Source organism: Zosterops lateralis (assembly GCF_965231275.1).
Source record: "Zosterops lateralis genome assembly, chromosome: 1".
NCBI classification, from domain to species: Eukaryota; Metazoa; Chordata; class Aves; order Passeriformes; family Zosteropidae; genus Zosterops; species Zosterops lateralis.
The window spans coordinates 130,549,315-130,564,295 of NC_139762.1; the positions used below are offsets into that span (position 1 = coordinate 130,549,315).

Here is a 14,981-nt window from a genome sequence, read left to right on the forward strand (position 1 = left end):
GCACTGGGTGTTTTAAAGAAAAGTGTCCGCTTAAGCATTGCTAGGTATGTGCTGCTGTGGGGTTTGGTTGTTTTTGGGTTGTGTGGATTTAATTTTTGAGGGTTTTTTTTTGGAACATGTATTAAGAGAACTCCATGCAACCAGTGAGTGATGTTAACAGGAGGTGTGCTGGCACTGAGGGTAAGCTTGGCTATCATCTGCTGGAGAAGGGGATTGCAGGGTGGGGGCTCCTGCAGTGGCTCTACTGCCCTTGGGCACAGTGGGACCCTGAGGAGCAGTGTGGGGTCTGGCTGGCAGGTGTGGAAAGCTGGTCTGAAGGGAATAGGGCTTGTTCAGGTGGCATCATGGAGACTGGACTTGGGGGAGGCCTGTCTTTGCCTGGCACACAGTCACAGAAATAATTAAGTTGGAAAAGACTTGGGATCATCGAGCCCAACTTCTGACCTAACACCACCATATCAACCAGATCCTGGCACTAAGTGCCACATCCAGCCTTTCCTTAAACACCCTCCAGGGATGGTGACTCCACCACCTCCCTGGACAGTGCATTCCAATGTCTAACCACCTTTTCTATGAAAAAATTCTGTGTAATGTCCAACCCCAACCTCCCCTGGTGCAGCTCTGTCCTCTTACTTGTCACCCGGGACAGGAGGATGATCACCTTTTCTATGGAGAAATTCTCTGTAGGGTCCAACCCCAATCTCCCCTGGTGCAGCTCTGTCCTCTTGTCCTGTCACTTGTTACCCGGGAGAGGAGGATGACCCCTACTCGGCTACAACCCTCTTTCAGCTGGTTGTGGAGAGCGATGAGGCCATTCCTGAGCCTCCTCTTCACCCCGCACTTGTGCGACATCTGCGTGTGTGACAACCTGCGGCTGCCGGCGGTGTGGGTGCGGTGTGGGCCCGGTGCGGTGTGGGGGGCCCAGGCCCCGGTGCCGGTGTCTGACAGGGCCGGCGGCGGGCGGGGCCGTGTTTACATCCCGGGCCGCCGCACGCTGCCGCCGCTCCGCGCCCTCCCATTGGCGGCCCTGCCGACGGCCCCGCCCCGGGGCGGGGGGATCGGCCCTGCCGGGCGCGCGGAGCCGCTGCCGTGTCCGCGGGGCCCGGTGGAGCGGGCAGGAACCCACCGGAGCGGGCCGACGGTGCCGGGAGTGGCCCCCGCCAGCGGGGCCGGGCCGCAGAGAGGTGCCGGGGCTGCGGGCGACGGCAGCGATGGCGGTGATAGCAGTGCTCCTCCCGGCGCTGCCTGCCGCTCTCCCGCACGCCTGTGCCGGCGGAACCGGGGCGGCCGGGCCGGGGCGGGCCGGGGGTGTCCGGTGAGGGCGGGGGTCGGCGCGGCCCAGGGGCGGCGCTGGGGCGAGCGGGGCGCGGGCGGCGGTGGCGCGGGTGGGGGAGCCGCCTGCCGCCCTCGCACATGCGCAGCGCGGGCCCGGGCGCGGTATATAGCGGGTTGGCGCCGGCGCCAGCTGAGCAGCGCGGCCCGGGCGGCAGCGGCGGAGTGCGCGGGGGTCCCGCCGGTGAGCGCGGGCTGGCTGGGCGGTGGTGGGGATAATATTTATAATAATAGCGATGATGATGATGTTAATTATGATGGTAATGATGATGATGGTAGCGGTGGCGGTGTTGAGGATGGCGGTGATGATGGCACTAGTGGTGGTGGCGGTACCGGCAGACGCGGTGCTGGCGGTGGGGGCTGTGAGGGGGCACTGGCCGCGGTGACCGGGAGCGGCGGAGCGGGAAGGGTGACTGGGAGTCATGACCGGCAGCGCTGAGGCGGACTGCCCTCCCGCCCGCCCGGGCGGCGTTTTGGAGGGAGAGTGTCTGAGGAGAGCCTGGGGGGGATGTCCCCTCGGGCGGCCCATCCAGGGGGAGTAGAGGGTGCCGATGGCGCGGGCGGGCAGCCCCGGCGGGAGCGATGCCGGGTGCGGGCGGGATCCCGCCATCGGCTCCCCCTCCCCTGCGCGGAGAGCCCCGGGGGGCGGGCTGCCGCTTTTGGAGGGAGCCCGGCGCGCTGGGGGCGGGGATGCCGGCGGAGCCTTGGCGGGCTGACCCCGGCCGCCCGCCCGCCTTCCCCGCGCCCGGCGGGACCCGCTCCCCGCCCGGCCCCGGCAGCGGGTGCGTGTGGGGACAGCCCTCCGGCCCGGCCCTGCGCTGGGGGTCCCGCCGAGGGCTGTCTCGCGGGGGGCGGGCGGGTGTCCCCCTGTGAGGCGCCGTCCCGGCAGCCCCTTCCTTCCTTCCCCTCAGGTTTTGGAGGGAGCCGCTCTCGGCCCGGCGGGAGCGCGGGGGGGGGCGGTGCTGCCCCTCTCGGCTCCCCTCAGCGCCCTCGGGAGCGGGTGGGTGTCGGATGGGCCCTTGGGGAGGGCAGGGCAGGGCGGGCGCCGGCCCAGGGTGCCCCCAGCCCAGGCTGACCCCGGCACAGGCCGCCGCCTCCCCGCTCGCGGGAAATTGGCGCGGAACCGGCGCGGCGGGAGCGCGGGCGGCGCCCGGCCCGGCCCGGCCCATGGCGGCCCCGCCATCCCCGCAGGTGTGGGATGTGGGGAGATTCGCCCCTGAGGGAGCTGTAGTGGCAAAGCGTGTGTCTGTGGGGGTGTCTGGAGTGGAGGGTGAGGGGGGACTGGAGGGGTCACAGCCCTAGGGACTCCCCACATCCTCTTGTGTGAGAAGTGTCCCTTTATACCTTCCCTGCCCCCACCCCCTGGCAGGGCAGCCTGGGCTGAGCTGCCGGCGTACCTGGGCACCCTGCAGCCGCACATGGAGCTGCATGTGCTCATACACCACAGCCATGCTCTGCTTGGACGTTCCTCAGGCCAGTGGAATACTTGTGCCCTTCTGTTTGAGCTGTGTGAGCCATGCTGCTCTTTGTGATGAGTTCATGACACAAAGTGTGGAGCTTGGCTCTAGTTTTGTGAGGATGCACTAACTGAGCTTATCCTATTTCTTTGATCCAGGTAGAGCTCTTACAGCCCAAAGAAGATGTCAAGGCGTAGGTAAGCTGTTAGCATTGTACTAAGATTATCTGTACTGATCAAACAACTGCTCTCCTAATGTCTAATATCATTTTACTCTTTGCTCTTTGCAGTAGCCGTTTGCAAGCCAAACAGCAGCAGCCACTGTCCTGTCAAGAAGAGGCTCCACAAGAACTCCAGGCACTAGATTATGTCCAGACCAGAAAAAGGAGGACAGCAGAGGTGAGCAATTTGAGCAACTTGGAAAGTTGAATAATATTCCACTATCATTGAAATCCAGTATATATGAAAGCTCTCCAGCCCATTTGGATGAGACAGTCTTTGCTTTGCTAAGTTGCAAAGTGGGATGGGGATATTAAGAGTTTGCCTGATCTTTAGGAGGGTGTGCTGGCCACTGTCAGTGTATTGATGTGTGTCTCTCTTCTCAGCAGGAGATTAAGAAAAGAGAAGATGGGAAAATTGCTAAAAAACATCAATACGAAATTAAGGTAATTCAATCCTCAATACCATTTCAAACTAGGTAAGGGAGACTGTCTGGTTTATGTTAGTGAGTGTGAAATCGTGCATTCCACACCAGCAAGTATTGAATAGGTGAAGTTTGTATTTTCAGATATTAAAAACAATGGGAACTTAGCACCTTTTTATCTGTTTATGCTTTTTTACACGTGACTTTGCTGCAGATAAAAGATCCTTCAAGGTAAAGCAGAGTAAGGGTAGGTGAAAAAAAGAGTATAACCCCAGATATTTCAGAACAATTCCATATACAGAGCAGGTAAGGCCTAGAGGCAAGTCTAAACAAGATCACTGCACTTGTTTTAACTTTAGGTGTGGTTTCACGGCCATTTAGTTAAGATTCTTAACCATGCAGGCCATCTTTACTTCCATTTAACAGTTCTTTTGATTATTTAAATCAATTGAGGAATGTGTTTTTACTAACACAGGAAACTCCTGAAACTGACAGGCCTTACAGTTTTCTATTTTAAAGCAGATTAGTACAATATTATCACTTTCTCTTGCAAACAATATTGTTTGTAGTTATTCTGTTTGTGAAGTAAATGAGACTAATGGGCAATAGTGAAGTAAAACTCTTCTGATTGTGAAGTTGTCTTTGTAAATCTTGAGCAGGAAAAAATGCTACATAAGTACATCAGCTGTACCTGGGGTGAAGCTTAATTGTTAAGTGTTACAACTTATCCTTGCTGAAAGGGGGAAATCCTGCTTCCCTGACTCTTCTTCCTTGATAGCTGGCCATGTAGTCCATCCCCTGCCTTGCTCCATTCTTTGAATGAAGCAGTATGCAGGTTCATCTTGCTAACTTGGCACTACAGAATAAGTTAAAGTTCTTCCAGGTTAGTGAGTTAAATCAACCCAGCAGAGGATCTCACAAGCATTGGGGTGGAACTTGGGCAGTGAGGATCACAGGAGAGGAGTGGGACTTCCCTTTTCTCTTGGCTGTGTGCATTAAGGTCAATTCTGCTGGAATATGTAACTTCCCTCTTGGGATACTTCAGTCTGGCTATACATAAGTTTAGCTATACTAAGGAATCCTTTGTAGCTCACCTTGCAAGTCAGCTGTATAGGAAAAGCTTCTGTGTTCAGGGACAGGTGTTGCCATTCTTTGTGAATGGGATTCTAATTAAAGTTCTGTGTCACCATTTTGAAGGCTGTCAGCCATTACAGCATTGCATGTGCTCCAGGGATTTGATACCTCCTTACTAATGTTGGTTACATACAACCAAATAAACATTAGTGAAACAAATTATAGTTAACTAGAGTAATCTAGAATTCCTCCTCAAAGGTTTTCTGCCTGAATACCTTTGCACTCTTCGCATTTTGAGTCATTGCTTCCCATATTTGGCATTGGCAAGCTGAGAGACTGTTCACAGCTGCTGCTTGCTCAGTGGGTATCTAGCTCTGGAGCTGAGATGGGTGGCTCCTCTCTGGAGCACTAAACTGGAAGATAACAGGTCCCTGAATTTCCACTGAGAGACAGCAGAACCTCCACCCCCTCTTTTCTTTCCCCTCTGAATAGATAAGTAGATAGGACTAGCAGCCTAATGTCTTGTGTATTAGTAGCCATTAATATCTTTGCCTTTTCTGCTGTAACTGGGCTTTTCAAGCAATGGATAGGCTACCTGTGGGTTCATAAACTAAAGATAGTCATCTTCCTCAAAGCTGAGTTCTCAAATGCATCCAATTTATTTATACGTGCTCCATCTTGACTATGGAAGGTTTCATTGGCATTTAGTTGTCATGTTTCTTGGTTTCAGTACTTACATCAATGCTGAGATCCAGAAAGACTGATGTACATTACATGTATTGTTGCTGTTACTGTGATGTACTCCTTGTCTTTCTTGCTCTCATAGTAAACTCAGCATTTGAAAGATACCTTGTTTATTTTGCAGAGTTGTTGGCCCCCCACGATAACAGGAGGCATCTCACCTTGCATAATTATCGAAACACCTCACAAAGAATCAGTAACCACTGACTTCTCAAGATTCAAAAAATACAGATTCAGGAACCTCTTCATAAATCCATCACCTTTGCCAGAACTCAAGTAAGTTTAACAGATGTGGTAGTTGTTAATGTCTGAACTACTCTAATAACAGCTGTTGTATTGTGCTTATATAATACACATCTCTACTTGTCTCCTCATTCCACAAAAGATTTGATGTGCAAGCAAAAGACAGAAATTCTTGGGTTTGGTTGTTTGGATTTTTTTTTTCCTGATCTTATAAACACACCAGACATATAGTTTTCACCTTTCAGAACTGTCCTTTTATAACTTAAATACTGGACACTCTTAATTGGTTAAGAGGCACATAAGGGTTAAACTAAACTTCTTTCAGTGCTATTGGAACTGAGTGGCCAAAAATTTTTAACAAAATTTTCTTAGAGAACTTAAAAATGTTCAAATAAACTTGTGACACTATCACTGTGCAGGTAGCTTGTAATGAAATGCAATGTGCTTGGTGCACAGTTCTAGACAGTTGCCCTTCTGCAGAGAGAGAGAGCTTAGCTGACTAAATTATAGTTTTCAATTTCAGACTTTCTTAGACATTTGGGTGTGTTAGATATGTACCCAGTTGCTGTTTGTATCAGCCTGGGGTTTAATGAAAGAGGTGTTAAATTTACTGCAATGTGTTAAGGAAAACTTCTGTTAAGGTGAATGAGAAGCAGAATGGGAAGCATTTCTTTAAGAGAACCTTTACAGATATACCTTGATTTGGTTTTTTGGGTTTTTTTTTTTTTTTCCGGCCCAAACTGGATCAGAATTTGAGATGCTGCCAGGTGATGTTTTGCTGCAGAGACATGTTCAGATACAGAGTTCCATGCAAGGTGCTTAATCCTGTTGTTCACAGGCATCTGGTAAAGCTGAACTCCATCCTTTCTGATTAGCTGAATAAGAGGATAATTTACTTCTGCCTTCTCCATCCTTCCCTAGCTGCTGTAAGAAAATCATAATTCATTTATCAGTGCCTGTCTGCTTAAACTGGGAGTTTTGTGCATTAAAGAATCAAATATCTCCCTGGCTTTTAACTTAGGAGGGCAACAGAATGAAACTGACCTGAGCTAAAATTTGTAGGCAATTCCAGTGATCAGCTCTGTCAGTTTCTGCTTGGGGAAAGGTAAATACATAACTCCAAAAATTTCAGTAGGAAATCATAATTTCATTGGTTAATGTGCTTTTCCTCTTAGTACCTGCAGGATGAGAAGTGCATCTAAGAAAAAGCCCATATCAATTAATAATAACAATTACAGATAAAGCCATATTGATGATATAGGCATCATCTTCCCTCACAGACTGGAGTGCTAATGAATTATAAGCTAGCAATAAAGAAGAACTCAATTTTTCTCTAAATAGCTTGCTTCTGAGCCTTGAAGTAAATAAGGAAGGAATAAAGGGATGGATGAGTGACTTTTAAACACTATCTTCAGTTTTTCTCAAGCTAACCTGGACAACTTATGTGTGCTTTGTGTTTCCTGAGGAGGCCAATATTATCCTTTTTTAGGGGGAGGATTTGGTTTATCTTGCTGTCTGAACAGCTGCCAAACTAGGCAAGATAGGGAACTCTGCAACTCTGAGAGGCACATGTTCAGTTTTACTACCTGTTCTGTGGAACTGGACTTGCTGGTGATCTTGGCAAGCTGCTGTTGTGGTGATGTAAAACATTCCAAGTATTCCTGCAGTTTTCCAATTACCATAAGGATCTTACAGTATGTGGAATTTTTCTTTTTGTTTCTGAATGTCTCTAAACGATAGATAATGTCTTTATTGGTGTTGTGTTTTTGGGGTTTTTTTTTGTGACTTGTGCATATACTTAATAATGCTTTGTGTAACTTTATTCCATAGCTGGGGAAATTCCAAAGATGTCTGGCTGAACATCCTGATGAAGGAGAACAGATATGCTCACTGCAAACACTTCACATCTCTACATTCTAGTTTGCAACCTCACATGAGATCAATACTGCTAGACTGGCTCTTAGAGGTGAGTACTTTAAGTTACTTTACTGTGTGCTCTGCCTATGGAGTAGGCAGGTAAAAGCACAGCTTTCACATAAAGATCTAGTAGTAACGTGCACAGTTTTGCCATTTTTTTATAACTATTTTGCAACAGAACAAGTGACTGCTTTTGATCCTCTTGGTGAGCTATATCTGGGCCTTCCCAGGCAGCAGGCACTGAACTTTCCCCCCAGGACAGTGAGCAATAGTATTGAACTTTTGCTCATGACACTCTACATCCTGCAAGGGAGAGAAATCTTGTTTTGAGACACTTATACTGAAATTGCTGTAGACAGACCAGTTATGGATCTCTGACTTACAGGGTAGACTGTATCTAAGCCATGAGAGAGCTGTGTCTGTACTGAGGATTTATGACCCTGACTATGTCAAGAGCTTTTGAGTGTCAGCCCATGATGGTTTTTTTTCTGATTTCATAGTGAATTTTCAATTTTATCATGTGAAGAGAGCTGACTATATCAATGGCTGACAGGTAAAGGTTCTTGATATAGACAGCTTCTTATGTGAAAACATTACAAATAAATCATATTAGCAAGGAATTTCAAGTAAAATGAAATTATTTTTTTAAAATACACCCTGAATAAAAATATTATTCCAGTTGTGTGCTTCACTAGTTCCTCTAATGTGGAATTTACATATCACCATCAAATAAATTTTTTGCTTTTTTAAAATCTTGACTTAGGAAATTACTCAATTTCCAAACAAAAATACCAACGAGGGCATTGCTTTTGTCCAGCTCAGTGGTTTTATATGCCACAAGTGGATTTAAATCCCATCAACTTTGAGACCTTTTCAGTAGTTCCTAACACTCTTCTGTAACATTATAACAGATACTACTTAACATGACCTAGTGTCATTATGTTTGGGAAAAACAGTTATATAGAAACTGCCATTTATTGATGGGTGGGCCTGGTCCATGCAGTTTTAGTTCTGAATCTTCTTTGGAGCAGTTGTTAATGGTATCAGAGTAACACATCAATTATCAGGAGAATATATCAGGCTTTAAAGAGTGAGGTGGTGCTATTTCTGCCAATCAGTTGCATTTTTGGTGGTCAGGCAGGGCTTTAATTGGCAAATGGGCTTCCAACCTTACCTTGGAAAATAGCTTGTAATAGTGAGATTTTATTCTCACTTTTTATCCAAGTAAAATAATGAAGCAGCTGGGATCTATTTCTTGGATATTCTTTTTCTGTTCTTGTTCTATACTGCATGTAGATTTTAAGTAATTAATAGTTATCTAAGTGCTTTCTAGTTGCAGACAAGCTGGATTTGTGCTAGCCCCTCCCAATTCAATTACAGATTAGATGAAAAAATAGGGCTCTCCTTAAGATCTCCAGGTCTGGGCTGTGCACTCTCCTTTCTTTTTTGTTGAACTGGCATTTGAAACACTTTGATACAATGCGAGTATTAAAAGTTCTCCCTGCCAGGGAAACCAGCAATGGGACGGAGCAGATGGTGGCTCCTGCAGTTTTGTTCCTGCTTAGTGAGGCTGTTGGTGTGCCTGAGGGGCTGCAGGCAGTGCTCCTGGCCTGCCAGCAGAGCCCCCTCCAGCAGGAGCTTCTTTGCTCTAGAGCCAGAGACTTTGATTTTTTTTTTTTTTAGTGGTTCTGCCCTGGAACAGACCTGCTAGGAATTCAGTGAGGGTTTGACTTAGGCTTGAGGTTGGAGAGTGTTCTTAATCAAAGTAATTAGTGTGTGTATGTGTAGGTGTTGCTGTTTTGTTTTTTTTGTTTGTTTGTTTTTTTTTCCTCAAGAGGCTTTCTTCTTTCAGTGGAAAAATGGTTGCTATTTAATTTGGAAAAAGTATTTTTTGAAAGTCTTTTAGTACATCATAGGCAATTCACATTTAGGTGGGAGCATGGGAAATACCTTTTCCAATCCCATGCTTACCACTGCATCCTACCATACCCTGGTATGCAAAGCTTTGTGTGTGCAAGAGATGAACCTGCATTTTGCTGTTAAAGTTTGAATACCCTATGTGTGAACAGAGAGTTTTATAACAAAAAAACAGAATTGTTCTTTTCCCCTGTTGTAGGTGTGCGAGGTGTATGCACTCCACCGGGAAACCTTCTACCTAGCTCAAGACTTCTTTGATAGATTCATGTTGACACAAAAGAACATTAACAAGAGCATGCTCCAGCTCATAGGAATTACCTCGTTATTTATTGCCTCCAAACTTGAGGTAAGAAGCTCTGTTACAGGGAGGAGGATATTGAATTTGGAGTAACTAAAAAGACAGTGATAATGATTATTTCTTGTCTGAATCTTTTGAACTCAGTGGTGTATGTACAACACTGAAGGTCAGAAGGGAAAGGTTTTTTTCTCTTCCTTCAATTGTGCATTTGTCAGTCTCTTGGAGAGTAGTTTTTGTCCTCTCTTTCTCCAGCAGCAGGGAAGGAGACCACATAAACTTAAAAGGCATGCAAATGGGCCAGACGTAGTTTTGTTTTGTCTTTTTCCAAATATACAGCAGTCGGCAGACAATCTCAGGAATGGGTGTGGGACTTGAGTAAAACCAAGCCTAAGTCTCAAACTGCCTGTACATCAGGCTGATGCCCTTACAGTATCCTCCATTTAGTGGAGTGTGAGTCTTGAATGCAGAAATGGTGATACCTTACATTGTGTGCTCCATCTGTGGGCCAAGAGCACGCTTGTGGATAATGCACAGTGGCCTAGGCTGACAGGAAAACTTGGGATTGGTATCTTGGGACCCCTAGATCTCACTGTGGTTCCCAAACCAAGGCTGTGCACTACAAGCAGTCACCTATCCTTAAGGAAGTGCATGGGGCCATGGTGGTCACTGAGCCAGCTGATAGGGAAGCAGTTTTGCTGGCAAAGCTCTCTCCTGCTTACACACCAAACTATGCTTGGCCCCAGCTGGCATGACTGGCTTAGCAAATTTCCTTAACCACCTCTGCACCATGGATTCTGGATGTTACAGTGGCTGGTTGTGGGATTTTCTCTTGAGGTTTTTTTAGCTTTTCTCTTTTTTTTTTTTTTTTTTTAATTTATGTGATTACATCAGCACTGACATTGCAGGTAACCTGTACCAGCCAGCCATCTGTAGAAGAATTGGGATGATGTTTGTTTTTACAGCATTGAAATGGCTGAGTAGAAAGATCTGTAAATGAAAGGGTGTTCTGACTGCTTGGTCAGCATTTATTTCCCCAGAAGCTCTAAGAGTTGCAATAAGTCCACTGCATTATACAACAGATACTAAACCCCAAGTAGGTTATATGTTATCTCCTTATCCTGTAAGTTTCATGTCAGTTCATGTAATGAAAGAAAGTTGTAGCATAAAAAATGTTAACATGTCAATATGGACAGAAAAGTATTTTCTGGTATCTTCTCAACCTTTCTTAGAACTGTAAGATAGACTCATCTTCATTTTCCCTCCCTTTATAGGAAATCTATGCTCCTAAAATCCAGGAATTTGCTTATGTCACTGATGGTGCTTGCAGTGAAGATGATATTGTAAGAATGGAACTTATTATGTTAAAGGTAAGAATTTGCTGTGTTTTAAAGTGCTGGGTGAATGACTCTCCAGGTGAGCCTTGTGTTTTAATGTCATTTATTTTCTTAGAAAAAGGAACCTGTCCATGTTTCTGCACAGTAGTGAAGCCTGTGAATGTGCAGTGGACCCTGGCTAGTAGAAAAGAGCAGGTTTCTCATGCTTGTGTGAATGTAAAAGCTCTTAACAGTGCAGCCAGCCACAGGCAGGCTGGAAGGCTGTCACTGTAATGTACTGCACTTGCTAACATCCCTTACTCTCCAGGAACAGGGGCTTCTGGAGAGACGGGCAAAGACCTCACACTGGAGAGGATCTATCTTCACCAGCACAGGACTCTATACATTTATTCTTCCTTAATAGATATGAGCTGCAGGTTCACACAGCTGGCCCAAAAGCTTGAGGAAATAATATTAATTTCCCAGCTTCTGAATGGAGAAGACATAAAATCCAACTGCACAAGTAGAAGGATACAGATTTGTCCTGATCCTAGCACAGCCTTTTCAAAAAGCACTGAGAATGCAACCTGAAAAGAGTATTTGTACTTGAAATTGTAAATATTTTTTAGCGTCTTTTAAGGATATGTGCAATAACCTCAGGAGAGGCTTAGGAAGAAATCAGAGCACAAAACTATCCTTGAGTGGTTTAAGGCACTTAAATGTTCGTTAAATATTTGCAGGCTTTAAAATGGGAACTCTGTCCAGTGACAATTGTATCTTGGCTGAACCTCTATCTTCAAGTGGATGCTCTGAAGGATGTTCCAAAAGTGCTGCTACCTCAGTATTCTCAGGAAAAATTCATTCAAATAGCCCAGGTAGGTAGTAAACTGTTGGAAAATGGTTCTTGGGGCAGTGACAAGCACTACTGAACATTACACCCTTAGAACAAAGTGGCTTTAAGTGTTCCCTTGTTTCCCATCTCCTGTTACTTTGTTAAGGAACATGCAAGTTTGACTCCACCAAAGAAATTCAGTTTTGAGGACAAGTACCCCTGTGTTTCTTGTCTCCCTACTTTCACATACTTAACGACTTTTCTGTATGCTGGAAAAACAAAAAATCCATTTTATTTATTTAATTACTGTGCACTCCAGCATTCTGTAAACAGCAGTGACAGCTCTGAAAGGAAGGTGGATAATTTTGGAATCTAGGCTGTTTTTACTTGTGTTGCTCCTAACAGTGTTTCTGTGTAATTGCCAAGAAGGCAGCCTGGGGAGTGTTTTGACTATTTTGGAAGTGCTGTGGGTCAGTTAGTATGGGCATGTGTTGTGCCCACCCTCAGAGAGGTTTACTGAAGCTGGGTAGCTCAGTGGTGTAAATACCACACGAGGCAGTATTTAAATTTAAGACAGTACCTTCCTGCAGCTCACCCCTGCTCTGGGGCAGAGGCTGTAGGAAGACTGCTGTGTGCATAGCCCTCTCTGAGACAGGATCATGCTAAAGTGTCAACTTGTTAACATTTGTTACTCTTCATGTCCTCAGCTTTTAGACCTGTGTATTCTGGATGTGAATTCTTTGGACTTCCAGTACAGAACACTAGCTGCTGCAGCGCTCTGCCACTATACCTCAATTGAAATAGTTAAGAAAGCTTCAGGTAAGATGCCTCTGTAAAGCTTGGCCTTGTTAGGCAGGGAATTCAGAAGTTGTCACAGGCCCAAATCTGCTTAAGGGGGTGTTGGTTTACCAAGCTGCCAAACATGAACACTAATATTTGTTCCATGGGTTTCTTTTCCTTCTAATTTCACTTCCTACCACTATTTCAGATGTTACAAAGACTCAAAAGAAGGAAACACCTTAAGCAGTGCAGGTTTTGCTAAGGAATTGAAACATATATTGTTCTTGCCTTTGGGCTATTTGCCCTATGGCTTCAGGTATTTGGGGATCATTAACTATTATATTGTCCACTTTTTTCTCCTGAAATGTAGTTCTTAATGTCTGTCACCAGCACCCAGTTGATGTTTTCATCACCCAAATCTTGTTTTCAAGCCACAAGTCACTTCAGTCTCCCCTGGAAAGCAACAATTACCCTTGTGATCTCCATTCACCCTCCATAGCCACCACCCATTTAAGTAACAAGCATAAGGAAATGTTGGCTGTTTCTGGGAGGATGTTTCTGAATTTTTATCTGTAGCATTATTTATTGTGTCTTTTAACTCATGGCCATATTGGAACACTGTGCAACTCCCTCATGGTTTCTAAATATATTCCTGTGTTCTGCCCTTTAGGCTTAGACTGGGACAGCATTTCAGAGTGTGTACAATGGATGGTTCCTTTTGTGAATGTGGCAAAAAAGGTCCCTGTGAAGCTGAAGAACTTCAAGAAGGTTGCAGCGGAAGATAGACACAATATCCAGACCCACACAAATTACCTGGACATGCTGGTAAGCGGTTTGTGAATATGCAGTTTGGGCAGCTGAGTTCATTACATATCCCTTGTCCTGAGGCAGCTGTGAGTGGCCAAAGCACCTCCCTGCTCACACCTGGCATGGCTCACCTCAGTGTGAGTGCCCAACCACCAGTGATGCTATAAACAACATGATTTACCCTAACATGCCCAGGCCATGAGCAAACACTTATCAGTATTGGAGAGGAGTTTATAAGAGAATAATCTTCACTTTGTTATGCAATGGCACTTTGGTTTTCTCATTATCCTGACTCCGGATCACTTGAATTGTATGAGTGGTGTGAGGAAGCACTGCTGCCTCCTGCTGCCACAAAAAAGGAGACCTTGTCACAGGTATTAACTGTTGTCTTCTTTCCCCAATATACAGGAAGAAGTGAACAGTGCAGTAGTGTCTACTGCCCCAGGGCAGTTATCACCTGTGTCAATAGGAGGAATAATAACCCCTCCCAAAAGCACAGAGAAGAAATGAAATACAGTCAGTTGTCATGAACAGATTCAGAAACAGAACTTGGTGCTTCAGAACAAGACCACACTAAAGGGGACTCAAGCTCTTTACTGCTGTTCAAGACTTGGGCAGTAAAGACACAGCAGATGGAAACTGAGACCAGCATCCTCCTACAGACTTGACAAGAAGAGCTCAGCTGACATTCCACTCTGCTATCACAAGAGCCTGGACCACTTTGGTCCATTCTAACGTGACTTCATGGTAATTCTTAACTTATGACTTCCAAGAACATTTCTAATAGGGCTGGGTGGCAAGATTTATCCACTCAGCTTACATGGCAGACTTGCTTTAATTTGGGTTAGATGAGCAGGAGACTATTGGCAGCTTATATGTATTACCTCTTCTTGACCCTTTTTCTTTTCTTGGTAAGGTCAGAGCTCACTTGTTGTCAGTTAGTCCCCCCAGCTCAGGTGCAGTATTAGAGGCCTGTGGGTAAGCAATTCACATCTCTGAAACCACTCTGTGTGTGCAGGACAGGGCAGCTATCCTTGTCAAATCCCAGCTCCACAAGAGGCTGATGAATTTTAAGGCCCTTTAGGCCTGCCATAAATTATATCACTGACCTCAGGTAAGAGTACCAGCAAAGAACCTGCTGCTGCAGTAACCCTAACTGGAAAAAGTATAGTCCCCAGCCACCCACTTGCAACAAGAAAGAACAGTGTGAGACCTGGAGAAGGTATGGAGTAAAGGGAGCCACAGGTACTCTACAACCACTCACGTCATAGGAACAGTATTTTAAACTGTGGAGCTGTATGTTATCAGTGTTTATAAACAGCATTAACTACTGTGTTTTCCTCAGCATATTCACTACCTCTGAGTCACTTCTGTGATGAAGGGCAGTACTGGGAAAGAAGGGTATCAGTCCTCCTTTCATGATGCTCCTATCTGTGCCACACAGCCAGGGACAAGTGTTACATGACACTGAGCAGCCCACAAAGCTGCACTAGAGCATCAAGTGCCACCCACATCCACATTACACTCACAACTTGGCAAACTTGAATTCATGTCTTCTTCAAACAAGCCATTGTGGAACTAGCTGCAGTTGCTTCCAGTCTTCTGTACAGTTTGTAAAAATAAGGGGT

At 45.8% G+C, this 14,981-nt stretch overlaps 1 protein-coding gene across 2 annotated transcripts; it reads left to right on the forward strand.

The window, feature by feature from the left end:
- Positions 1–1,479: 1,479 nt before the first annotated feature.
- Positions 1,480–14,941, forward strand: CCNE2 (cyclin E2). Of its 2 annotated transcripts, none has more exons than XM_083866870.1 (12): positions 1,480–1,516; positions 2,948–2,986; positions 3,079–3,187; positions 3,394–3,453; positions 5,371–5,522; positions 7,320–7,455; positions 9,523–9,669; positions 10,893–10,988; positions 11,675–11,809; positions 12,474–12,585; positions 13,217–13,371; positions 13,762–14,941. In XM_083866870.1, the coding sequence occupies exons 2-12, from the start codon at positions 2,973–2,975 to the stop codon at positions 13,861–13,863; spliced, it is 1,218 nt and encodes a 405-aa protein (XP_083722996.1). In that variant the 5' UTR covers positions 1,480–1,516; positions 2,948–2,972; the 3' UTR covers positions 13,864–14,941. The 2 variants fall into 2 exon arrangements, with proteins under 2 accessions (XP_083722996.1, XP_083722997.1); XM_083866871.1 differs by having other exon boundaries at positions 3,397–3,453.
- The last annotated feature ends 40 nt before the right edge of the window (positions 14,942–14,981 follow it).

Bases quoted from the DNA above. Each gene is read 5' to 3' on its own strand.
- CCNE2 (XM_083866870.1), top strand. The intron at 9,670-10,892 runs GTAAGAAGCTCT...CTCCCTTTATAG, and splicing joins TTATTGCCTCCAAACTTGAG to GAAATCTATGCTCCTAAAAT. The intron at 12,586-13,216 runs GTAAGATGCCTC...TCTGCCCTTTAG, and splicing joins AATAGTTAAGAAAGCTTCAG to GCTTAGACTGGGACAGCATT.